Source organism: Meles meles, chromosome 13 (genome assembly GCF_922984935.1).
Source record: "Meles meles chromosome 13, mMelMel3.1 paternal haplotype, whole genome shotgun sequence".
NCBI lineage: Eukaryota > Metazoa > Chordata > Mammalia > Carnivora > Mustelidae > Meles > Meles meles.
The window spans coordinates 76,299,082-76,323,758 of record NC_060078.1 but is presented as its reverse complement, the minus strand read 5'-3'; the positions used below and the strand labels follow the sequence as shown (position 1 = coordinate 76,323,758).

Below are 24,677 nucleotides of genomic sequence, written 5' to 3'. Positions count from 1 at the left end.
TTGCCTACGCTGCCTGGCTTGGTGCCGTCAGGGCCAGAGCGCAGACCCGGGGCTCAGACTGCAGAGCCTGTGTGTTCTCTGGTGGGTCTGGCTATAGGGGAAGTAAAACCACGAGTAAGCTCTAAAACACTAATTTTAAAAAGTGGAGGAGGACAGAGGCAGGAGGAGAAGTGAGTCCAACCGAGTTTCAGAATAAGACCCGCCTCGTCTGGTCCGGCGGGGAGCCTGTCGAGGGTGGATCTCTACAGTGAACGGAGGCAGTGGTAGGGTCAGTGTGGACCTCCTGTTGCCTCCATTACTTTATTTCTTATTTTTTGTAAAAAGATTTATTTGTTTTAGAGAGAGAGCACGAGTGAGGAGGGGGGCAGAGGGAGAAGGAGAGAGAGACTCTCAAGCAGACTCCATGCTGAGCATGGAGCCTGACGTGGGGCTCCATCCCACGACCCCGAGATCATGACCAAGAGTTGGACACTTAACCGACTGAGCCACCCAGGTGCCCATTTGTTATTTCAAAGAGGCCCTGTGCTGGCTTGTTTTTTCATTCTTTTCCTAGGATTATCCCGCTGGATCTCTCCAGAGTCCTTACCAACTTATCTGACCTCTTATGAGTAGAGTTTCTTTATTTCCTCTCTGTACTGTCTTGTCTTCCCTCTACCACGCAGGCTCTGTGGGTCTGAGATCTTGGTCTTCTCCCCACTGTATCCAAGTGCCTAGAATAGCCTGATATCATTTACTTCCTGTTTTCCCCACTCAGGTCAGCAGACACCTGAGGACCCACTGGGGTGGATCCTGGCCCCCTCCCCTCCTGCCATGGTGATGGCCCTAGGGACAGATGTTTCTCAGAAGCTCCAAACAGTGGACCCGCGCTGTGCCCTGCTGCCTTCCCTGGCCCGTGCTTTGCCAAGGGAGGGAGAAGGTCTTGACAGGGATCTGGCTTTCAGGAAGTTGGGAAGGGTGATGCCCCACACCCCTGCCCTCCTTGGGGCTCCTGGGGTGGTTGTATCTTTCAGGGGGTTCATATCCAGCAGGCAGACTTCGAAGCACTTCTTTCCGTTCCCAATTTCTTTATGGCTTGAAATTTTTCTGTAAAGTGCCTTTCCCCCATGAATTAGCACGAGAGATGGATCTATCTTCTCAAACCGAGTGGTGTTTTTTTTTTTTTTAAAGTTTTTATTTATTTATTTGACAGACAGAAATTATAAGTAGGCAGAGGAGACAGGCAGAGAGAGAGGAGGAAACAGGCTCCCTGTTGAGCAGAGAGCCTGATGCGGGGCTCGATCCCAGGACCCTGGGACCATGACTGGAGCTGAAAGCAGAGGCTTTAACCCACTGAGCCACCCAGGCACCCCTAAAACCGAGTGGTGTTTTATGAGTGATAAAACCTCAGGACAAGCTCCAACAAGGTTTTGGGTATCCCTGATTCATTCATTCATTCATTCAGCTGTATGGGCATACTGGGCTTGTTCACTCTGTGACAGTGTGGAGAGGGACAAAGCAGTTTGTACAGATTTATAAAAACCAAGCCAGGAATGGGGGTGGGGAAGTGGTGGGGCAGTGCAGGTTTCTTTCTTCCTTTCTTTTTTCTTTTTTAAGATTTTATTTATTTGACAGACAGAGATCACAAGTAGTCTGAGAGGCAGCCAGAGAGAGAGGAGGAAGCAGGCTCCCTGCTGAGCAGAGAGCCCGATATGGGGCTCGATCCCAGGACCCTGGGATCATGATCTGAGCCGAAGGCAGAGGCTTAACACACTGAGCCACCCAGGCGCCCTTCCTTTCTTTCTCTCTTGAAGATTTATTTGAGACAGAAAGGGAGAGAGCATGCGGGTGTGGGGGGGAGGGGCAGAGGGAGAGGATCTCAAGCACACTCCGAGCTGAGTGGGGAACCTGACATGGGGCTCTGTCCCATAACCCTGAGATCACGACCAAGAGCCAGACGCGTAGCCAGCTAAGCCACCCCGGTGCCCCACAGTGCCGCTTTCTAATAATCATACCTTCGAGAGGGACTTGCAATGGCATTTAAATAGAATGGTACCTTGCCTTTTTATAGTGTTTTAAAATTAACAGAGTTATAGGGGTAGGGGTCTATGGTATTTATGATTTTTATTACATATTATTTAACACTACAACCTGACTCAGGATTTAAAGTGTTTGAGGTTCTTATTTAACATACTAAAGGGCACACCTGGGTGGCTCAGTGGGCTAAGCCTCTGCCTTCAGCTCAGGTCATGATCCCAGGGTCCTGGCCTGGAGCCTCCCATCAGGCTTCCTGCTCAGCAAGGCATCTGCGACTCCCTCTGCTCCCCCCCACCCCGACTTGTGCTCTTTCTCTCTCAAATAAATAAAATCCTTTTTAAAAAAGTACTAAAGCAAAGGTTTTCCTAAAAGACTAAAAGACCATCTTCTTTATTTAAAAAAAAAAGTATTCAAACATCCGCAAGCGACCCACGCTTCTTCGGGAGTAAGACGGGCTGGTTCCCTGCCCCCCGCAGCACCCTCCAGATTTCACTCGCCCCCTGGTTCGTGCAGCGCGTCTCGGCCTGGGTCTGGCTGGGTTCGGGCTGGCCCGCGCGGGGTGCCGCTGCCCCCGGCGGGGTCCGGACCCAGCACTGGCCGACCCCGGGCCCCCCTTGCTTCCGAGCTACCTCGATGCGTCTAGATGTTATCTCGCGGCTTCCTCTCGCTGTAACTTGAGCCCGCCCTTACCAACCTCCCTGTCACTCTTTTCTCATGAAGGAGTCTCTCTTCTCTCTTATCTGCGACTGAGCCAAAGAGGCTGCCTCCGTGCCGTTTTCCCTTCTCGGACCCTCTTGGGCTTTTCTTATTCTTACAACCTCCAGCAGCCTCTGAGACGCCTCCCGACACGGTGTCGCGTGGGCTCAGGCCTCTCGGTTCGCCTGTGCAGCTGGGGCTCCCCCGGGGACCTCCCTGGGACGCTCTGACCGCAGTTGCCACCAGGGCGTCCCCAGGCCTTCCTCGGCCACCACAGGCCTCCCTCGGCCCCTCGCCTGCTTGGGGGACCCAGGACATGCTCCGTCCTGAGTCGCTCCCTCGTGCTGGGGCAGTGCGGCCTCCCGAGGAAGAGGACGTGGCCCGCGGACACTTAAAAGATCTTGAGTGAAAATGTTATTTTTTCCTACTCTCCCACTTTACTGAAACTGCGATGGGACAGAATTGAATTCTAGGTTGAGACTGCCCTAGACCTCTGAGCGTACCGCCCCGTTGTCTTCCATTTTCGTTAAGAATTAGTATTTTATATGTAAACTTCTGTTTCATTTGCTCTTTTCCCTCTGCAAGAGCATACACTCTTCTTTTCATCACAAATATTCTACAGCTGTCCAGGCAGAAGCCCTGGGGGGTTGGGGTTCATCCCCCGTGTGGGCGTTTTGTGGCGCCTTTAATCTGGAAATGTAGAGCTCTGGGCAATGTTAGGGTGTTAGGATTGTCATGACTTCGGTCACTCCTTTCCGTCTGTTTTCTCTGGCCTCTATTCCCAGGGACGTTCCCCTCCCCCGGGCGGAGCGAGACCTTCACGTTTTACCTTGTTTCCCTCTTACTTTTTTCGTCTCTTTGGCTTTTGGTTCCTACTTCTCCTTTGGAGATTTCAACTTTATTTCCACTTCCTTCTGTGGAATTTTTTTTCCTGCTTTTGTTTTCTCTAGACTGGGGCCCCGTCGTCTCTCTGCGGCGGCCGCAAGCCTGATATGCTCACAAACCACACAGACGTCCATGTGCGGGGCTGGGAGGATTTTGCGGGGCGTCCGGTCCGTGGTAGGGTTCCGCTTAACCATTTGCTGTCTCCTCCTTGCCCTCCTCGTGCCTCTGTTCGGCGGCTTCCCCGAGTCGGTTTCTTTAGGGGAGAAAACTCTAGTCTCCCATGGCGAAGGGAGGGGGATAACTGCTCTGGGTTGGGGGGGACATCGGAACTCTGGGGGCATCTTGTGGCTTCTTTCTGCGGCCCTCCTCGTCCCTTCCGTCTAGGGCACCTGACGCCCCCGCGTTCCTGCTGTTTGCAGACGCTCCCGTTAGCACGCCCTCCCCACCCCTGCAGGTGCACCTCTGTTGTCTCTGCTCTTGGCAGAACCATCCGCCGTCCCTCCAACTGCTTTCCATTTCCTGAGCCAGTTCTCGGAACTATTCTTGCATGGTCTACTTGATATTTTCTTTGCCTCCTTCTTTTTCTGAAGCTGATATGAATAAAGGCAGTGGCTCGATCCTTAACTTTCCTCCTGTGTCCTCTCCTGCAGTCCATCTCCGGCCGAGGGGTGGGAGTGGACGGGGACTGGCTGTGCAGGCATGTGCGGGAGGCCGAGTGAACCGGGTGCACAGATCTCGGTGACAGGCGCAGTGTGGGGTGAGACTGGTGTTGGGGATTGTGCCTCCCAGCTTCCTGGAGTAGAGACGGCACTGGCCAGGAGGGGCCACTTTGCTTTTTGGTGTTAAGTTGGAGGTATCTGTGGGACATCCAAGCCCGCATTTCTAGAAATCTCCATGGTTAGTAGCTTGGGGAGAGAGGGTTGGGCTGAAATCATGGGAGAGCCCGTGGTTAGGAAAGCATCCTCACTAGGACAGAGGACTGGGAACCCCAGAATTCATGGGGGAAGAGAGAGACAGGAACCTACAAAAGAGACAGAAACAGGAAGGTGTTGGAGGATGCTGAGAGGGCAGGCAGGGGCCAGAGAGCAGACCAGAAGAAGGTCTACGGGACTGAGGCGCCAGCACACGTCTGGGAGCTGCTGGGAGGCTGAGCTGGCGGGGGGGGGGGGGGGCAGGGGGAGTGTGGAAGCCAGACTGAGCAGGCGAAGGAGGGGGGCACGGAGACGACGGAGATGGAAAGTGCACGCTTTTCCTTTGAGATGTGTCAGGAAGAAGTCGGGGGTGGGGAGGTCATTAGCTATAAGGGCACGTGGCGTGGAAGGAGGTTTTCTTTTCCCCATGGAAAAAGCTTCGGCGCCCTTAATGGATGGGGGAGAGGAGCGAGGGCAGTCAAAACAACGCTCCTCTGAGCTCTGGAATGCTGATGCTTCTGTCGTCCTTCTGAGTCGACTGCTGTGTCTAGGGCCGATACTCAAGCGGATTTGCTTCTCCTCAACACGCATTTGCTGAGGGAGCAGCGTTTGAGCGCTGACTTCTGCCCGAGTCTTGTTAGGACTGATGGGAAGGCCCCAGATTCAAGCAGCGTCTGGGAGAAGCTCATCTGGGGGCCAAACGCTCCCTCAGACGGGCCTCAGGTTGATGCCAGGAGCCATCACCTGGGCCCGGGGATCCTTTTCCAGCACCTTCTGGGCCCGCAGTGTCGGATGCTGGGCATGTCTGCTCTCCGCAGAGCAGGTGCCCCGCTGGAGGCTGGCAGGGCTGGGAAGGGAAGCCGTCCTTCCAGCTCACACCTGGAACCGTAGCCCTGGGCCGCTCTACCACTTTCTGGCAGGAGATAGAATAGGGTTAACAAAGCTATGGAAACTCTACCAAAATAACTTGAGAGACCCGGTTCTTCTTTTTTGTTAAGAGTTCTCGGCATGGGCACCAGGCCTTCCCGTGACTGGCTTGTGGTCTGCAGTCTAAGGGTTTCCCTTTTCAGTCACGCTTCCTATCCCAGCCCAGATAAGCTCTGGGGCTGAAGCCAGTCCCCTCTGTGTGTTCAGCCAGGGGTGGGGGCAGCCACGGACCAGGCTGGCCTCAGACTGTGTGCCTTGGGGACTCCACAATTATTCCAGACAGACTCAGGAGGGGTGGCTGGGGACCTCAGGGTGGGTGAGGCTTAGCACCCCAGAGGCTAGCATACCTTCAGGCTCCCAACCTGCTTCCTCTCCTCCTGCCCCGCCCCCCACCTCCAAGCCTCAAGCTACTCATTACATTTCTCCTTTGCAGAACCACCCAAGATAGCCTGGATTCATCTGGAAAACATGTGTGTCTGTGTGTGTGTGTCTGTGTGAATGTTCAAGGGGGAAGGGAGCCCCAGAGTGAATTCTATTTCCAGAGCTCTGCATGGAGTTTGCTGATCAGACTAGCTGAAATTGTATTTTCATGAAGTATTGTTAAGACAGGAAGTGGTTTTCCAAAACTGCCCCTTGCGGACAGAAGGGGTGGTGGGAGTGAGGCTCATGACTTCATGGAGTGGTGGTGGGCATTTGAAAGGCAAGAAGCTCCAGAGTGCTTGGATCTCTGCGATGGCCTCTAGACTTGTCCCTTGGAGAAGCCCTGAGAGGCTCCTGTGTTGTTGAGTTGGGCATCAATTAACGTCTCAAGCCACAGAGTCATTTCTGCATCAACCATTGCCAAGAACCGTTGACCCCATACTGTCAAGACTTTCTTTCTTGGGGGGTAGGACCGTCATGGCGTCTTTTATCAACTAGTCCCTGGACCCAAAATCAGTTAAACTCCCCTCCTTTCAAGGCTCCTTTGGAGTCTTCCAGTGGTTTCTAGAAGTCTGAATGTTTCCAGAGCTTGGGCTTCCCTGAGCCAAGCTCAGCAGCCTGTGAGGGGTCCCAGGTGGGCGCTCTTAAGACATTGGCACTTTTCTGGGCCTCAGGAAGACCCCCCTGCTCCCTCCCCCAACCTGTCATGGCTCCATGGCTGCAGGTCAGAAGCATTTGTCTCCCAACTTGCTGTGGGGCGAGGTACTGGGTAAGTCTGTGATGTTCAGAGAACCGACCCCCATCTTTGTCGCCAGCGAGGTGCCCCTTTCTCTAGGAGAAAACAGAACCCTCTGGGGGTGCCCGGGAGGACCAGGCACTCTGGGCCTTCCGCAGCCGCAGCAAGCAGGCGTGCTGTTTTTAAGACCAAGCACTTACGCTAAGTGTTTCTGCTCCAGATTTTTGCAGCAACCTGAGTGCACGTGGGCATATCTTTTCCAACTGTGCTTAGAAGCATTTTAAGGGCCTGTCTCCACTTAGGATTGATGCTTTCCAGCAGGACTGCACTTGGGACTCAGGACAGCAGCAAGCCTTCTCCCCTTTGCTTAGACTCATATGCCGGCACCAAAACATTCCCTGTCCTGGAATGTGGACCGACTGGACCACTAGAGGGGGTGATGTATCTCGCAGGCGTGGAACAGGGATGGGGTGGGGGTAGGTAGTCAAGACTTTGGAGCCAAACAGCCGTTAGTCTCCTGCAGGCTCTTTGAATTAGCCACATCACCTCTCCTCTGTGTCCTCATCAGGGAAGTGGCGTCACCAGGAAATGGCCCTTTGCTGGATGCTCAGGGGATTAGGGAAATGGGGTCGTGGCTGTAAAGGGCATAGTAGGTTCTCGAAGACTGGTTGGCATACTGTGCATGTTTTAACTTGATTTTTTAATGTTTATTTCTGTGTTTAATTTTAATTTTACTTTTTTAGAGGGGGGAGGAGCAGAGGGAGAGAGAATCTTAAGACTCCACACCCAGGATAGAGCCCAATGTGGGGCTCTGCCTCGTGAGCCTGAGATCATGACCTGAGCTGAAATCGGGAGTTGGACACTTAACTGACCACGCCACCCAGGCACCCCAAACTTGACTTTTTTTAGTCGCACTCTTACACTCATAGTGCAAATCTTACCACTTAACCATTTTTTTTAGGGCTCTCAGTTTTACCATTTTAAAGTACACAGTTCAGCGACATAAGATACCTTCACACAATCCAGTTCCAGAAATCTTTTACTGCCCTGCAGAGAAACCCCTTACCCATTTTGCAGTCACTCCTCCTTACCCCCTTCCCCAGCCCTGGGCCACCCCTCAACTTTCTGTCTCTGTGGATCTGCCTCTTCTGGATATTTCATGGGCATAGAGCCATGCAGTGTGGGGCCTTTGGGGCCTGGCTTCTTTCTCCTTCATTTGGGGACTTCCTAGGATGGTCCTGAATGGCGCAGACTACCATCCACTCTGGGCCGGAATGCTTTCTGTCTTCATTTCCGAATGGATGGTGTTGCAGTGTCCTGACAGGACAAGTGGCTTCAGATGTGTGGCAGGGATGGGGGCAGGGGCTGGGCCCAGCCGGAGCCCTCGCACACAGCGCTTAGCCCCGGGGCGGCAGCCAGAGCCCCAAAGGGCTATGGGGCTGCTTCTCCTGCAGCTGCTGGGTCTGGCTGGTGTAGAGAACTGGGCTCAGGCGGGAAGGGCTGGGCTCCCAGATAACAGGCTCCCCGTGTCTCCTCCAGATGCAGGAAAAGGCAAAAGAGATCTACATGACGTTTCTGTCCAGTAAGGCCTCGTCACAAGTCAACGTCGAGGGGCAATCCCGGCTCAATGAGAAGATACTGGAAGAACCACACCCATTGATGTTCCAGAAACTCCAGGACCAGGTAATCTGACTGCCTTACCTGCCCCCGGATGTGACACTTATTCCCGGGCTGGAAGAATGTTAGGCGCCCCAGAAGCACCCCAGAAGAAAGTTAGGCTGGGCAAGTTGAGGCACACTGAAGGGCCGTGGTTGATGAACGAGAGGGGACTGGAATGCCAGGCTTGGGGTTTGACCCGTAGGAGGCCCCCTCAGGCCTGCCTACTTTTTGGTCTCCACACAGTTTGAACCAGCAGGGTTATCTTTCTTCTCAACCCAGATTAGAAGGGAGGCTGGAGCTATTCGAGGGACCCACAATGAGGAAGCAACATGTAGAAAATCTAAAAAGCTTTTAAAGAAAAATCTAGAAAGGAAGCACAAGGACTCACAGTGGTAGACACACTGGGGCTGTTTTTGTGCCAATATCTAAGCACAGCTACCCACTTCTGGGGGCCTTCGGCTGCGAGCGAGTTCACAGTGAGGCTCCTGAGTTATAAGGAAAAGGTTAATGTTGGGCACTCTATTCCACTTAAAGCAGGACAAATTGAGTTTCAGAAATGGACCTATAAGAGGTACATTAGTTTTCTGGCAAGCTTTTTGATGAGCTGCGCCAGTGGTAATAGGAAAAGGGGCGAAACTGCACTCCAGAGACTTCAGACATGAATTTGCAGATGTGACTCTTCAGAGCATGCTTACGAAATGTTACCTATACACCTGTCAACGAGGGAACACAGACCAATATCAAACTTCTGCCGGCGCCTTCCGGGGCGAGGGAGCAAAGGCCTTCCTTGACTCACAGGTGGAAATGAGCTTTTAGCTTCATTCAGCAGCCCTCCAAGGTGAGCACGCCCAGACCCACCTGGAGGGCTCGATCAGACAGACGCCGGGCCTCACCCCCAGAGTTAACCTTCCAGTGTGATGGTTCCCAGGTGGCCTGAGACTTTGCCTTCCTAACAAGTTCCCAGGTGACGTTGCTGCTTCAGGTCCTGGCACCATACTCTGGGAACTGGTACAGTGCCTCGGTTGGCCTCTTTTGGACCGTCTGGAGTAGAGAGCCCAGAGCCTGTGCCGGCATCCACAACGCCCATCTTTGCTCAGCGTCAGATTAGGAAACAAGTATATTGGTAGCAAATACAAACGTGAAAAGTGGTTTGAGAATGTTTTCAAGTTGACACAATGGCAACAGGGCACGCAGTGCAAACCCCGTGTGAATTGAGTCCTGAACCAAGCTTAGGTGTTGAAGGAATTCCAGTGGGTGTGGGTGACTTGGCGAGGGCTTCCTGGAGGCGGTGGTTTTGAGCCAATGGGAAGGACGCCATGGACATGGATTTGTGGCTGGAAAGGAAGTAGAAGGTATGGTGAAAAGGCACTTCTTGTGTCCATAGCTGCATGAGCATCTCTGCCCCACCTGGACCGCTGAGTCTTTTTTTTTTTCTTCCAAAGATTTATTCATTTATTTGACACAGAGAGAGAGATCGAGCTGGCAGGGGAAGGGCAGAGGGAGAAGGAGAAGCAGATTCCCTGCCAAGTGTGGAGCCCCACGCAGGGCTCGAACTCATGACCCATGAGGTCATGACCTGAGCCGAACCAATGAGTCGGCTGCCCAACCGACTGAGCCACCCAGGTGCCCGATAGACCTCAGAGTCTTTTAAAGCTTCCCAGGGAACTTGAAAGTACAGGCAGGGTTGAGAACCTAGACTGAACCCCCTGTGTCCTAGATATTTTCACTAAGAGCAGTGTTCACTGTTCAGGGGTACCCTTCAGCATCTCATATCTACTTGGCTTGTCCCATCTCATTCATCTCCTGCATGCATTATTATTACTCCCATTTTAGTGATGCAAAAAGCAAGGTTCAGGGAGACTCAGTGGTTTGTTAGTACAGAGTCACACAGGTGGCAGGAGGTGCTGGAGGCCAGATGTGTTCTCGTCCACCTGCCTTCAAAGACCACACGCTCTCTGCCACACCCACAGCCTGGATTCGTGGGGCCCTTTGTGGCTCTTCAAAGCATCTGGAGCAGAGGGACTGGAAAGGCCAGGTGAATACTGGCAACCCCATTTTCCAGGGCCGCAGAAGCCAAGGTAGTAGGGAGGAACGCTGTAGGTTGATGTCACTCCACTCACTGGGACCTCGGGCTCCCAAGGACCCAGATGTCCTGCAGTTAGGCCTGAAGCACGTCTCAAGGTGGAGCTGGACCCCTGTGACCGGGCACACTCCACTTGCTGCAGACGCTGGGAGTTTTTGCTGGCACGAAAAGGAGGAAACACAAGGGACAGAGGCCGATCTTTTTCTAAATGACAAAGGAAAAATATTTTTTAAAAGATTTTATTTATTCATTCAAGAGAGAGAGAGGGAGAGGGAGACAGAGAGAGCATAAGCAGGGGGAGATGCAGACGGGGAGGGAGAAGCAGATCTCTGCTGAGCAGAGAACCCAATGCGGGTCTTGATCCCAGAACCCTGAGATCGTGACCTGAGCCAAAGGCAAACGCTTAACCGACGGAGTCACCCAGGTGCCCTCAAAGAAAAATATTTTTTAAATTACTTTTATCTAACCGTAAAAACTCACACATGCTTAACAAAAGAAGCTTGGAAAATCAAAATATAAAGATGAAAAAATTCATAATTCTATACCTGGAAAAAAAAACATGGATAATATTTGACTTCTAGATTTTCTGTCCTTCTCTTTCCTGTAAGTACGCTTGTGCCACAGCGCAGTTCAAAGTGCTTAATGTGAAGAAAGCCCTTGTGTCTCCTGTTGCTAAAAATTCACTTATTTGAGAGGGAGAAAGAGGCACCATCTTCCAAAGGCACATCAGGGTGGAAACAAGGTATTTGGAATCTGAGCTGATGCCACAGGGAGCCCCTGGGGAGGGCTTCTGCGTTCTGTTCCACTTCGGGAAAACTCTGCCCGTCAGAAGCCTTGCTGGTGACCAACAAAATGTGTGCTCAGCACGGCCTGTGGCTCTCTGCTCCCAAAGACCCCCCTGGAGGACCCTGTTTTTCTAAGTGCAGGAGTTTGAAGCCAGGAGGAACCTATGTAGGACCGGGAGAATTCACCTAACTCAAGCCCCACCCCACTCGGTGGCTCTGGCTTTGTCCAGCCACCTGCTTCTTGCTCCGTCCAGCAGGGAGACATCAGGGAGCCTCAGCCCTCGTCGGAGTGGGTGGGGGGGCGGGCAGGCCATTAGGTCACAGCCAGAGCCTAGATGGGTGGGAAGATCCTCCATGAGCAGTAAATTAGAAGACCCCTTGTCCGTGCGTCTGATTTGAAGCAGGGCTTCTTGGGCCTTCATCCAAGTCCTGTTTGTTCTTTCTCTACACGTGGTTCCGGCGGGCTCGGCGTCTCAGGTCATGGCGGGCTGGAAATGCTGGTGGAGGCTGTGCAGGGACGGGCGGCAAGAAGTGACAAGTGACAGGCAGAGCGGAGGCAGAAAAACGAAACTAAACATGAAACCACAGCGATATCTGGAGGGCCCCGAGCCCCACACACCACACTGAGGGCATCCCTGTGCCGTGGGACGGTGACACCATTCGTGATCCTGATCCCCCAAAGCATCAGGCCGAAATTGTGGTCGGCGTGTTCTGTGAAGGATGTGTTAGACATTTGGACATCTTTTTTGTATTAAGATTATTTATTTATTTATTTGACAGAGAGACACAGCGAGAGAGGGAACACAAGCAAGGGAAGTGCGAAAGGAAGAAGCAGGCTTCCCACTAAGTAGAGAGCCCGATGTGGGGCTCGATCCCAGGACCCTGGGATCATGACCCGAGCCGAAGGCAGACACCCAATGACTGAGCCACCCAGGCACCCCAACATTTTGATATTTTTTAAAAGACTTTATTTGACAGACAGAGATCACAAGTAGGCAGAGAAGCAGGCAGAGAGAGAGAGAGGAGGAAGCAGGCTCCCTGCTCAGCAGAGAGCCCCGTACTGGGCTCAATCCCAGGACCCCGAGATCATGACCCGAGCCAAAGGCAGAAGCTTTAACCCACTGAGCCACCCAGATGCCCCAACATTTTCACATCATAAGAGAAGTTTGGGGGCTTAAAACTCCATCCCTTTGAAAACTTACGGATGTAGAGAGATCATTCTCTGATTTAGCTCAGTTCTGCAAACATGGCCGGGTTGTGTGCTCGACACAATGCTGGGAGGGCCAGGAGAGGGCGGCGAGCATGGGTGGGGGGGGTGGTGTTGGACTGTGGCTGTTTCCTTGGAACCTTAGCCTAGAATCAAAGGACAAATTTAAGTTGTGGGAAGCAGGAAGGAGGAGGCGACCTTACAAAGAACTGGTTTTTTCAATGAACTGCAATTTCCTGCAGTGTCTTTTTCCCCCCCCTTTTAAAAACCCTCTGCTGGCAGGTCTATTTCCGTTCTGGTTGGTTTGCTGGTATTTGTTCTTTCATTCACTCCCTTATGTTACCATCTTGATGGAGAACCTACTATGTACCAGGGACCATGCTAGGAGCTGTATGTGCAGAGAGGAAATCAGCCATGATCCAACCACGAAGACAGAAAAAGATAAATGCTATGAAGTAAATACAGCAGGTGGTTGGCTAAGAGTGACTGGGAGGGGCCCACTATGGATCTTGTGGTCAAGGAGGGCTCTCTGAGGAGACTGAGACCTGAGTGGCAAGGGGAAGCCAGGTAAGACCTTCCAGGGAGAGGCAACAGGAAGTGCAAAGGCCCTGGGGTGGGAATCTACTAGAGGAGGTCAGTATGGCTGGACTGTATAGTCAGTGAGGAAGATGGTAGAAACTAAGTCAGGAGGGACTGGCTGGGGTTAGGCCTTGAAGCTGTGGTAAGCAGTTTACTTCCAAGGATTTTGATTGGTAACTATTTATAGAATGTGCCAGTTGCGCTAATAAGGTTTGGGCCTCGAGCTGTGCAAGAGGATGGTGATGACTCGGTACAGAGCCATCTCTGCTCGAGCTGTGACCCTGCAGCCTCCTGACCATGGCTCATCATTCGTACCCAGATGGCCTGACACCTGCCTTCTTCCCCTCCCGCACTGCCCATCACTTCCTGGATGCTGAGCTCAGACTTCCCGTCATTTTCTCTGCATGTCAGGTTAGCCAGGAGGGGGAAGTGGGGGCTCTCGTTCCAGTCCGGCCTCCCCTTTTCTTAGTGTGACCTCTGTGTCCACCTCTGTACCATGGGGCTTTTGGCCAGCTCTGCTGCCCCTCGGACCCTCACCGTGACGCCGTCTACAAAGTCAGTTCCTGATGTTACAAAGTTGCTCCCTGCCAGCCACATCCTTTTTCCCTAGACCCAACCTTTCCCTCTTTCCTTTGACTTTGGAATTTGGTAGCTGGGAGACATTGGGCAAGATGCAGTCCCTCTCTGGGCGTCAGCTTCCTCTTTTGTGAAACGGAGCTTATGATAAGACACTTGGGAGGCGAAATGCATTCGTTATCCGCGGCGTGTTTACTCAGGACCCTCCGTGAGTGTGGCTGCGCGTGTCCTTTAGAATGTCACATGAAGATTAACTTTGTGCAGTAGTTCTTAACCGGGGACGATTTGGCTCCCCCCGCCTCGCTCCCTGCAGGGGATCCTGGGCAATGTCTGGAGAGAGCTTTCTGGCTGTACAACAGGGGTGGGCGGAGGGTACCACCGGGCTCTTTGGGTGGAAGCCAGGATGCTGCTAAATGGGACACAGAGGACAGTCCCGCATGACCCAGAATTATCCAGCCCCAAATGGCCACGGTGCTGAGGTTGAGAAACCCCGGCTTGATGGGCCTTCCAGAGCCGTGGCAGAGTTGCCGTGCCTCACCCTCCCTGAGCCTCAGGTCCCCACCCGAAAGCAGCCGGAGCCAGGACCTGGAGCCTCGGCTCTCAAGTGAGAAAGTTCACCCCAGGGGCAGGTGACCCGACTAGCCCGAGGTCCCCACGCTGGGAGAGGGGAACCCGCGTGGATGTGGGGCTTCCTGCGTGGCCAGGCCGTCCTCCTGACCCTCTGCCCTGCCGCCTGGCCCTGCCGTCCTCCTCCCGGCCTGGGCCGCCCCCTTCCTTTCATGCGTGCCTCACAGCAGCCCGGTCTTTGGCCCTGAAAGACCTGCCAGGGCTCTTGCCTTCTCCTTTCCCGCATCCATCTCCCCGGCCCCACCGGGCTCTTCTGTCCCGCTGGCCTAGCTGATTCTAGAACATTCCTGTCAGTCCCTCAGGCACCAAGCCAGCTACAACACGAAGGGATCAAATTGGTCACAGCAGCCTAACGTGCTTTCCTTTGTACGAGACATAACAGCGTCTGTCCCTGCTGGCCTTGTCGGCTCGGCAGGCTGGACACATGGCTGGGAGCTCCAGGGAGGAAGGCCGGCCCAGGGGTCCGCTCGGCCAGCAAGAGCCACGAGCATAACCCGTTACTGTGTCACCTAGGATTCTGAGCAGGTTCATTTAATTTAATTTTTAAAGATTTTACTTATTTATTCGACAGAGACACAGCGAGAGAGGGAACACAAGCAGGAGGAGTGGGGGAGGGAGAATCAGACTCCCCCCTGAGCAGGGAGCCTGATGCGGGGCTCCATTCTAGGACCCTGGGATCATGACCTAGACAAAGGCAGACGCTTAACAGCTGAGTCACCCAGGCGCCCCTGATTGGCTAATTTTAAAAATTTGTTAAAAGATTTTAATTAATTAATTAATTAATTTAGAAAGAGCATGAGTGGGGGTAGGGGCACCAGAGGGAGAGAATCTCAAGCAGGCTCCGTGTTGTGCGCAGAGCCTGACATGGGGCTCGATCTCATGGCCCTGAGATCATGACCTGAGCCGAAACCAAGAGTCAGACACTTAACCAACCGAGCCTCCTGGGCGCCCCTGAAAATGATTTTTAGTAGATAAATAACTACATGTTTGTTGTTGAGAAGAAAAGAAAATTCACATGATCCAGGAGGGTCTGAGCTAACACGTTAAAACCCCTTAGGCTGTGCCTTCCCTCTCCCTCCCTAGCAGTAACGCCCATGTGTTCCGTACCCTTCCAGACCCTTCCCTGAAGGGGTAAGAATGGCATGCCTTGAAATCTGCTCAGTGACTTGAGACGGTGCCACGTCAAATGGTTTAAAACACAGCTCTGCTCCTAGAAGTGTCTCCGCACCATTTGACACACCTTTCTCGCCCTGAAGCCTCTGGTTTGAGTTCCACAGAATAGCCAGGTTGGTTCCCCCTGGGCCAACGAGGAGACTGGAGGCAATGGGAGGGTCAAGTTCATTGCACGTGGCACCTCGAAATCATTGTTTTCTGGGACCATGAAAGAGAATGTTCCTGAGGGAACCAGTTCCTACACCTAAAGCAGGTTTCGAGTGCTGCCGGGACCCTCTCGTCCAGGCTTGGTGCTAAGTCTAGTCTGGGGAAAGCAGGAGGGAGGCGGCCTTCTCCACGGGAAAGGAAGCTCTCAAGCTCTGATGCTTAAAAAAAAAGAAGGTAGAAAAGACTCTAGTGAGATGTCGGTGCTCTCAGCCACATCCTTGACAGAGAAAGGAACCATGCGTCCGGCCCCTCGTTGGCAGTGTCTTTACCTTGAATTTCCCCAGAACCCAAGAAGAGAGAAACACTTCCTTTTTAGACATCAAGAAGAAGGGGTGGGCCAGTGGGTGAGGACCCGGCCGTGGGGGAGGGGCTGCCATGCTTCCGGGGGGCAGGTCGGGGTCCACCCCCTCCCCCGTGCCCTGGATCTCCGAGTCTGCAGTGATGGCTGGGCCTGGGGATTCTGGGCGCCTCTGTCTCGTGGGTGCCAGCTGACACCTGCCCCTGGATTAAATCCAGTCCCGAAATTGGCATTTTCCAGTGAGCAAAGCCCGAAAGGACAGGTCGTGGGTTTTCATTCAAATGGAAGAGAAGTTGGCTTCCTGCATCTCCCACAGCTGTTTGCCTCAGGAGGGCAGGAAAGATAGCGTTTGAAATACTTTGAGGTGTTTTTATTTTTTGTACCTTTAGAAGGGTATTTAGGGGAAGAAGGTCGGGCGGTGCTAGAATAACTTTTAAGTCTCCTCCTTGGCAGAAAGCAAAAGAAAATACTTTCTCTCCACGTAGAAAGCACATCATTTGGGCTTGGGATTTGAGTGTGATGGACTCCAGGAAAAAGTGGACCAAGTGCCCCTGCTCCATGGACAGCACCAGACCCATGGGCCTGTGAGGGGTATCACCCTCGAGCAGGGAGCGCTCCTTCTCCGTCCATGTCCACCTTCTTTCTGGAGCTTCGATCATACCCGGCATGGCGTCCGTCTCTGGCAGCCTGTCTGGGAAGCAGGAGAGAAACTTCCACAGCCTGGCTGGTTGGGACAAGCGCCGAGCTGAGCTGCTCCCTGCCGGCCACCCTCAGACCTTCTTCTGGAGGTCCCCACTCAGAAGACAGGGAGGAGGTCTTGAACTCTCATGGTGGGGACGTCCCTGTGTGTGCCCTGCCCCACGGCCTCTGGTCATTCCATGGCCTGAGGGCTGGAGAGAGTGAGCTTGCTTTCTTCACGCTTTCTGTCAGTATGCATGGGTAGGAAAGCACGTCTGTGGTCTCCGTGTGTGGGCAGAGAGCACGTTCTAGAAGGTGCCATTAGACATGGCGCTTGCTGCCTTCTTTCAAGACCCCAGTTCTTGAAGCAAATATGAAATCTCACCACGAGAACTTCCTGCTGCATGAAAGGCTTTATGTCCCCCTTGCATCCAGCTGAAGTGACATGGCAGAGGGGTGTGGAGAGGAGGGAGGGCGCGCACGGAGGTCTTTCCATGTCCCTGCTGTCTGAGAGGCGTTCAACGATTAGGTTTGAAACGCGCTTCTGAAGACAGAGATGAAATCCCCACCGTGGGGCCTTCAAGCCTGGTGAAGCGTCCTGCCTTCTCCACGGACAAAAGTGCTTCTGGGAGGGCGTCCTTTCTCGGAATGGCAGATTTGGAACAACCTCCTGTTGGAACACCGCATGGATGTTTTCCCTTGCAGAAAGGCCAAGCCTAATCCGTCAGCACCCTGGGAACTGCGGACGGAGGGGCCTTGTTTGGGTGGCGTGATCTGGCCCACCGATGCCCATGGGCAGGAGGGCTCCCTTTGCCCGGATCACGGAGAGCTCCTCCTCCAGCTGCCTGCCGGAGTGAGCCCCAGCAACGATGCTGAGTAGTTTACAGTCGAGTCAGGCCGCAGACACATGTGGGGCTGCCAGAGCCTGCAGCCTGTCTCCACCCGCTGCCTGTCTCTCAGGAGGAGGGTCTGTCTGCCGCATTGCTCTGCTCGGATGCCGTCTGCCCACTGGAGCCCCATCCCCACCCCGAGGTGGTGTCTCCACCTCCTGCTTTCTCTCCCCCACGGACAACTTGAGGTGTGTTGGAAGGTGATGCTCTCCGTTCAGGCCCCGTGAGGCCAGTTCTCCTGGTCAGAGAGGGACCTTCTGGAACACCGAGGGCCATCCCATTTTCTGCGCTCAAGTAGGAGCGAGCGGAAATCAAGAAGCCAGCGGTTGGTTTTCAAGGACTGTCTTAACAAATGGTTCTAAATGGAGTTGCTTAAAACAACAAAAATCTATTCTGTCAGTTCAGGAGGCCAGAAGTCTGAAATCGAGGTTTCAGTGGGCTCTACTGAGGAATGCTTCCCTGCTCCCTCCTGGATTTCGGTGGGGGCTGGCATCCCCGTGTTCCTCAGCTTGTGGCTGCTTCGCCCTGATCACGGCTTCTGCCTTCATGGGACCTCGTCTCTCTGTGTCCCTCCATGTGTCCTCTCCTCGTCTCAGGAGGACACCACTCCTTGGAAGATGGTCTTACTGCGAGATCCTCAACTAACCCTATTCCAGCTAAGGTCATGTTCCGAGGTTCCCGGTGGAAGTACACTTTGTGGGTCCCCCATTCAACCCACCACACCGACTTTTAGGGATAGTTGTTTCCCATTACACATACAAATACATTAAAAAAAAAATTTTTTTTTTAAGTAATTTCTACACCCAACATGGGGCTCAAGCTCATGACCCTGAGATCAGGAGTCACACGCTCTTCTGACTGAGCCAACCAGGTGCCCCCACTGATAAAATCTTAAAAAAAAAGTGTATTTATTTGACACAGAGAGAGAGAGAGAGAGATCACAAGTAGGCAGAGCAGCAGGCAGAGAGAGAGGAGGAAGCAGGCTCCCTGCTGAGCAGAGAGCCCGATGCAGGTCATGATCCCAGGGTTCTGGGATCATGACCTGAGCCCAAGGCAGAGGCTTAACCTACTGAGCCACGCAGGTGTCCCTACACAGATACACTCGAGGAACACATTTGGCATCATTGTTTTTCATTTCAGCACATTTTTAAAATTGAGTGTTTAGACGTGTGACATTCACATGTCGCATTCTTTCCACGTCTAACTCCTTTTGCAGACTTCATTTTCGGTGACTGCTTCCTGGTCTGCCAGGTGAGCGGCGGGACAGCCTAGCAGTTCTGAGTACGGGCTCGGGGCATGGTGGCCAGCCTCCGCATCCCGCCCATCTCTCTTGGGTTGCTACCGGCTGTGTCCTCTCCAAAACCTGGTGTTGGAGTCCCAAGCCCCAGGACCTCAGAATGTGACTGTGTTTAAAGATAAGGCCTTTTAGGAGATAATGAATGTAAAATGAGGTCATTGGGGGTGGGCCCTAATCCAGTATGACTGGTCTCTTTCTGAGAAGAGGACATAGACACAGAGAGAAGAACGTGTAAGGACACGGGGAAGACGGCCACGTGCACATCTTCCTCAGCTCGATACGGAGCTACATCCTGACAGTAACTGGAAAATACTGCAAGTTAAAGAGGATAGTAAACACATCTAACCTCACAGCTCAGCCTAGCCCCCTTGAACGTGCTCCCAACACTCACATTAGCCCACAGCTGGATGAAGTCATCCAACGCAAAGCCTATTTCACAGATGAAGTGTTGGATATCTCACGTCGTTCATGGAATACTGTCCTGGAAGTGGAAACGGAACGGCTGTAGGGGGTAGGATGGTTGTCAGCCTGAGCTCTTGGCGTCTGTGGTGGCGGGTCCACCTCACCAGAGAGGGTCGGGGGTAGGATGGTTGTCAGCCTGAGCTCTTGGCGTCTGTGGTGGCGGGTCCACCTCACCAGAGAGGGTCAGACCGCCTATCGCTGGCCCCGGGGAAAGATCAAAGTTCAATGTTCCAAGTACACCTTCTATTGAATGTGGGTTGTATAAAGTCAAAAAATCGTTAAGTCAAACCATCCTAAGTTGGGGCCATCTGAATAAGCCCGGGAGAGAGGCCTCAGAAGACGCCCGCCCTGCCAACTCCTTCGATTTAGAGTCCCAGCCTCCAGACCCGTGGTAAAGAACTTTCTGTTGTTCGAGCCCCGCAGTCTGGGTTACGTCTCACGGCAGCCCCAGCAGATGGACCTGCTGCCTGCAGGGCAAAGCCCCGAGTCTCTGAGGCCTTGTCTCTTCTCTCTGCAAGCAGGTGACATAGGGTCTCGGTGAGGGTTTGACAGAGAGGATGCTCCGTGCGTGGCCTGGTGCTGGGCTGGAAAGTACCCTCAGCAGGGATGGTACCTGCCCCTCCCCCACCCCCCTGCGTGTTGTCAGCCCTCTGTCACTGCACGTTGGATGGTTTCTGTTCATTCACTGGGTGAGGATTTACAGGACCCCAGTCACGGCCCTTTGCCCCGTGACCAAGGAGGCTGTGGCCTGGGGTCCTCAGCTGGAGACACTGCCTTTGGACACTTTCTGGGAAGGGATTTTTAGGAGCATTCTCTCCTCCAAGCTGTTTTCACTAAGCAGCCCCGTGGGGGACCCTGGGACGCGGGCCCCGTTTCCGTGCACTCCGAGGCCAGTGCCCAGGAGACCCTTTGCTGGGGGCAGGGATGAGCTGTTAGGCAGCTTGCAGCCCCGGAAAATGTGGTCCTTTCCTTGTTCCTTCTCCTACAGGGGTCTGATGGCCGCGGCCACTGCCTGGTGACTGCATAGCTCCAGGAGGCAGGCGAAGGCTCCTGGCAGAGGGAACCCGAGCCCAAAAGCCTTCCTGGGCATTTCACACCTGCCCATGGCAGGGAGTGGCCCTTATGCTCCTGTTAAGTAGTTTGCAGCCCTGTCCCCTCAAGTTCGCTGGCACCCTGGAGTCCCCAGAGCCCGGCCACTGAGTCCTGCCTGCCCCGGAGCAGCCCCCCTCAGCCGAAGCGACCCCCTGGCCTCTGTCCCCCACCTGCTCCGTCCCTGGGGGCCTTTTTCTTCTCTTCTCTGAAGTGTGAGCCTCCGAGCACGGCAGGCAAACAGGATGCTGTCCTCCCACACGCGGAGACTTCAGACGAGACACTTGGGTCCAACCGCATCCTGCTGGCAGTGCTGGGTCCCATCTGCTGCGGACCTGGAGCGGGAGGGGGAGGGGGGTGCAGGGCTGGGTGCCAGGAGGGGTCCTCACGAGGCGGAGTTCGTGAGTCACTCTGAGCCTCAAGCTAGACCACCAGGGCGGGCACGTCAGGGGGTCCTCTGGGAGCTCTGTGCCCCGGAGAGCGGAATCACGCAGGTGCCGCAAGATCGTCCCACCTGCACGGCACACTCGTGGGAGGCCGCCAAGCGATAATGGCATTCCTCGTCCCCCGCTTTGCCCTTGGCTCTGATTTGTGTGTTTTCTGGGAGGGTTGTTTTTTTTTTTAATTGTTGTTTTAAACTGAATGATTTCTCCAAATGTCAGCCCATCAGTCTTGGATTGCAAGATTGCTGTAAAAGGTGACGGTCTTGGGGAGGCACAAGGTAGGGACTCATGGGAGCGTGTCCTTCCTGAACAGCTGCATATCTGAGGCAGGGCTGGAGGGGCACCCGGGGACAGGCAGACCATAGTGCAAGAATTTAAGGAAAACACAAAGTCCTAAATCTTTCCCTGAGCAGCGGACTCAGACGGCAGCTGAGTGATTCAGGCGCTTCTCCTGTGGGTGAAGCCCTCTCGGGAGAAGGAAGGTATAAAGGCAGAAGGTTCCAGGTCTCCCATCCCCAGACATTCTGAGTCCTTCAACTCTATCCGACATTCAGTTTTCAAAAGTTTGCATGTGTGTTGGGAGAGGTCGAATTTAAAAGATGTCAGGGTTTTACCAACCACTTGATAACCCCTTCTGGCAGTGAGCGACATTCTAGACTCCCCTGGAACTTTCCACTTGTTGAACCCATCGCAGTGCAGGAAGCAAAGACACCGGGGTGCACAGTGTGGATTTTTCTTCTGCAGAATGTCCTGAAAATTCAGTTGAAAGATTTGAGAGAGAGAAACAGGAGGAAGATTTCTCAAGAGGCTGTACTCTGCAACAGCCGGAAAATGCTTCTCCTTTTTTCCACCGATTTCGTAGGGCAAGGGAGGAGGGGGGCAAAGGACCAGGTGGGAGTGGAGAGGAGTGGGTGCTGGGAATAGGGACCATGGCTAAGGAGAGGGGGCAGTTCTCTGAGGACCTGTGGGGCAGGACACAGCCTGATAATCCCGGAGAGTGAGGCTCCATGAGGAGTCCTCCCTTGTATCTGAGAGTCCTTGCTTCCCCAGAGCCGTGCTCCTGGGCTGTGTGAGTGTGCCGAGGTCCACCTGCGGCAGCCAGCGGCTGCTTGCTTTAATTAGGGCCTGTTCCCGGAGCCTCTCCTTGCTAACACCATCATTTCACTCCCCGGCCTGCATTCAAGTAGCCCCCCTTTTTTTTCTTGGCATCATAACAGGCTTGAGATTTTGGATGCCAGACTTCTGGGGTGGAGGTTCTTGACAAGGTTGGCATCATCTGAGATGACAGTGGCCTTTCCAGTCACCACCCCCTCTACAGGAATGGTTTCTGTTCTGCCATCTCAAGTTTCTGGAGAAATACGTCCCTATGTGTTATCTGTCTGTGTTATCTATCCAAATAGAGTGGAGATTCGTAATGGACCTCTTGATACAAGGGTATGAATCAGTGCTGTGTGCATTTGTACTTCCAAGGAAGATAGAAGATTCGTTCATGTGGCTATTATAGTCCGTTGAGACGGTCTCATAATGACCAAAACCACCCAGGAAATCTTCCTTGCCCGGCACAGGACTTACTTGCTTTGTGGGTTTTGCACGTAGCTGCCCTCTTTGGCACATGATAGGAATTTGATACACATTTGAGAGAATGACTCATGGTCCGATTAGCCTCATCCTGTAGATGCCTTTTTCCTTTTCTCCTTAGATCTTCAACCTCATGAAGTATGACAGCTACAGCCGCTTCTTGAAGTCTGACTTGTTTTTGAAACAGAAGCGAACCGAGGAAGAGGAAGAAGATGCCCCGGACGCCCAGACTGCCGCTAAAAGGGCTTCCAGAATTTACAACACATGAGCCGCCCAAGGGCTGGCAGGACTGGCGGCTTTCGGAGGCGAAGGAACTCCCTCCCTCTCAGGACCGTGCAGGATTTATAATTGCTTTGTTTTCTGTAAGGACTGAAATGTACAAAACCCTCCCGTGGGATACGTGTATTTTATTAACTGCTTGACCAGTGAGTTTTGCATGATGACTAATCTTACATAAAAAACCAAATAGCTTTGAAGTTTTAGTTCACATACACACACACACGAGCAGAAGAGCCCTTAAACACTGGATGCTTTGAGCGTTTTGTGGCTTGATTAAACGTCGTCTGAGGCCACCAGGTGAAATTTAGAACACCTGTTACCCTTTACGCCTTTGCCCGGCCTCTGGGGGAGAGGCCGTGCATGTCCACGGATTCACTTGGCAAATCAGTTCGGGAATGAGTTGCTCTGACAAACCGAGGCCCCTGGGGGCGTGGGCTGTCAGGCGCCTTTTGGGTTAAGAACTTGTCAAGAGTAAGTTCATGGCTGGGGAAAGTCATCACTGACAGCCTCTCCAGATTTGGGGAGCCGTGTGTGCGCGCCCCCAGAGGGTTATTTCTTGTGTGGGGGTTTGCCTTGGTTTTGCCTACAGTCTGACATTTCATGCAACACAGATAAATAGTTCATCTTGACAGAAACAAGATCTCGACCGGAAGAAAGATAAATGCAGAATTGCTCAGGGTCCCCGTGGCAGCACAAGGCCGTGGTGAATGGGCTCGTGGCCTGTGCCGATGATGGAGTTGGGGGATGTCTTGTTCTCCCATAACCCGTCTGGGAACACATTGGAAACCTGCCCTACCCTTTACTGGACTTGTTAACTCCGGGCTTGACACTTCAGCAAGGGGAAAGAAGTGCTCTTTGAAAGTCTCTTTTGGGTAGAGGCTGTGAGTGAAACCCTGCTTGGCCCCGGCTGTGCCAGCCCAGCCCACGTAGCCCCCTTCGCCCCTTTACGAGCAGAGCCCAGCAGAGCCCAAGGTCAGGCACGGTTCCCTACTGCCGCTTGCTCCCGCCATCTGCTGCCAGACCTCTCCAGCCCGTTTGCCAAATCTTCAACTCCTGTTTATACAAACACAGCAACCACACTCGGTTACTTGTGAGCCTTCCCGCTCAGACTGTCCCATTTACAAAGCTCCCTGATGTCGAGGGTGACTGTGTAGTTTATTAATCCCACCAGAATCGCTATGGGAGAGAAGGGAACGGAGTTTGGTCATTACGGGACAACTGGCAGAGATGGGATGTGTCTGAGCAAGCCAGTGGGTGACGGTGACCCACCCCTCATGTGACAGCTCTGCGTCCCCCTGATTCCCCGGCCTCCGTTGTCTACTGGCTGCGGTCGAAGGTTTCCTGTCCATCTCGGGCCTGGGGAAGGGGCGGCAGGGGCGGCCTTCAGGGAGCCCTTCACTGCTGAGAACCAAGTCCTCCGACCGAGCATTCGCCAGAAACTGCAAATGTTTGGTCCCCTTGTGGGGGTTCTCTGCCTTCCCCAGGACGTCCAGCCAGTCCTGCTTTCTGCCCGGGACGAGGTAGTGATGCCGAGACAGACAACCAAGGGACATGCCATCATCAGCTTGCAATTTGCCGTTTCCTAACCAGAAAAGTGCAGGGCTGCACCCCACCCCACCCCTGTGGAGAGAGGGGAACTCGGGGTCACAAGGGAGTTGAGCAAGCTGCTCAGTGCTCCCTTTGGAGAGCCTGTACGGGGCAGGTGCCGGGCACTGCAGTGGGGCCGGGAACCCCCTTAAGCCCTGGGCTCGGAGACCCCTTAGGGTGGTGGTCGCTTTATAAGTGTTCAAATAAAGCAAATGGCCAGAGTCAGCCCCAAGACGGTTGAGCAAAGGAAAGCCAGTCACGTGGGAGCCGCCTGAAAAGCTGGGCGCCCCAGGGGATGCGAGCCACGGACGTGTCACCGCCCGGGTGCAGTCCTGCTACTTCCTCCGCCTGCTCCCGCCCGGCTGCCCACGTCTCCGCCAGCTGCAAAGCTTCCTGAAGCCACGGTGAGAGCAAGCCAGAAGTGGGGGGAATCCAGGCAGCCGGATAGAAAGTTCTCCCCAGCTCTTCACTCACCCCGTCCGTCTGACCCCCACCCCCGCCACTCACGTGTTGATTAGGATCTCAGTCGTGTCTGCAGGGGGCCAGCGACTGGGCTGGGTGCCCGGATCCCCGGGGGTCCACAGCCGAGGAG

General features: G+C 53.7%; 1 protein-coding gene across 2 annotated transcripts in view; it reads left to right on the top strand.

The window, feature by feature from the left end:
* Nucleotides 1-22,747, top strand: part of RGS10 (regulator of G protein signaling 10) — a 38,837-nt gene extending 16,090 nt beyond the window's left edge. For both annotated transcript variants that reach the window (XM_046027699.1, XM_046027700.1), the window contains exons 4-5: nucleotides 8,128-8,271; nucleotides 22,341-22,747. In XM_046027699.1, the coding sequence (XP_045883655.1) occupies nucleotides 8,128-8,271; nucleotides 22,341-22,487 (291 nt within the window). In that variant the 3' untranslated portion in view covers nucleotides 22,488-22,747. The remainder of the gene's footprint in view (nucleotides 1-8,127; nucleotides 8,272-22,340) is intronic.
* Nucleotides 22,748-24,677: the final 1,930 nt, after the last annotated feature.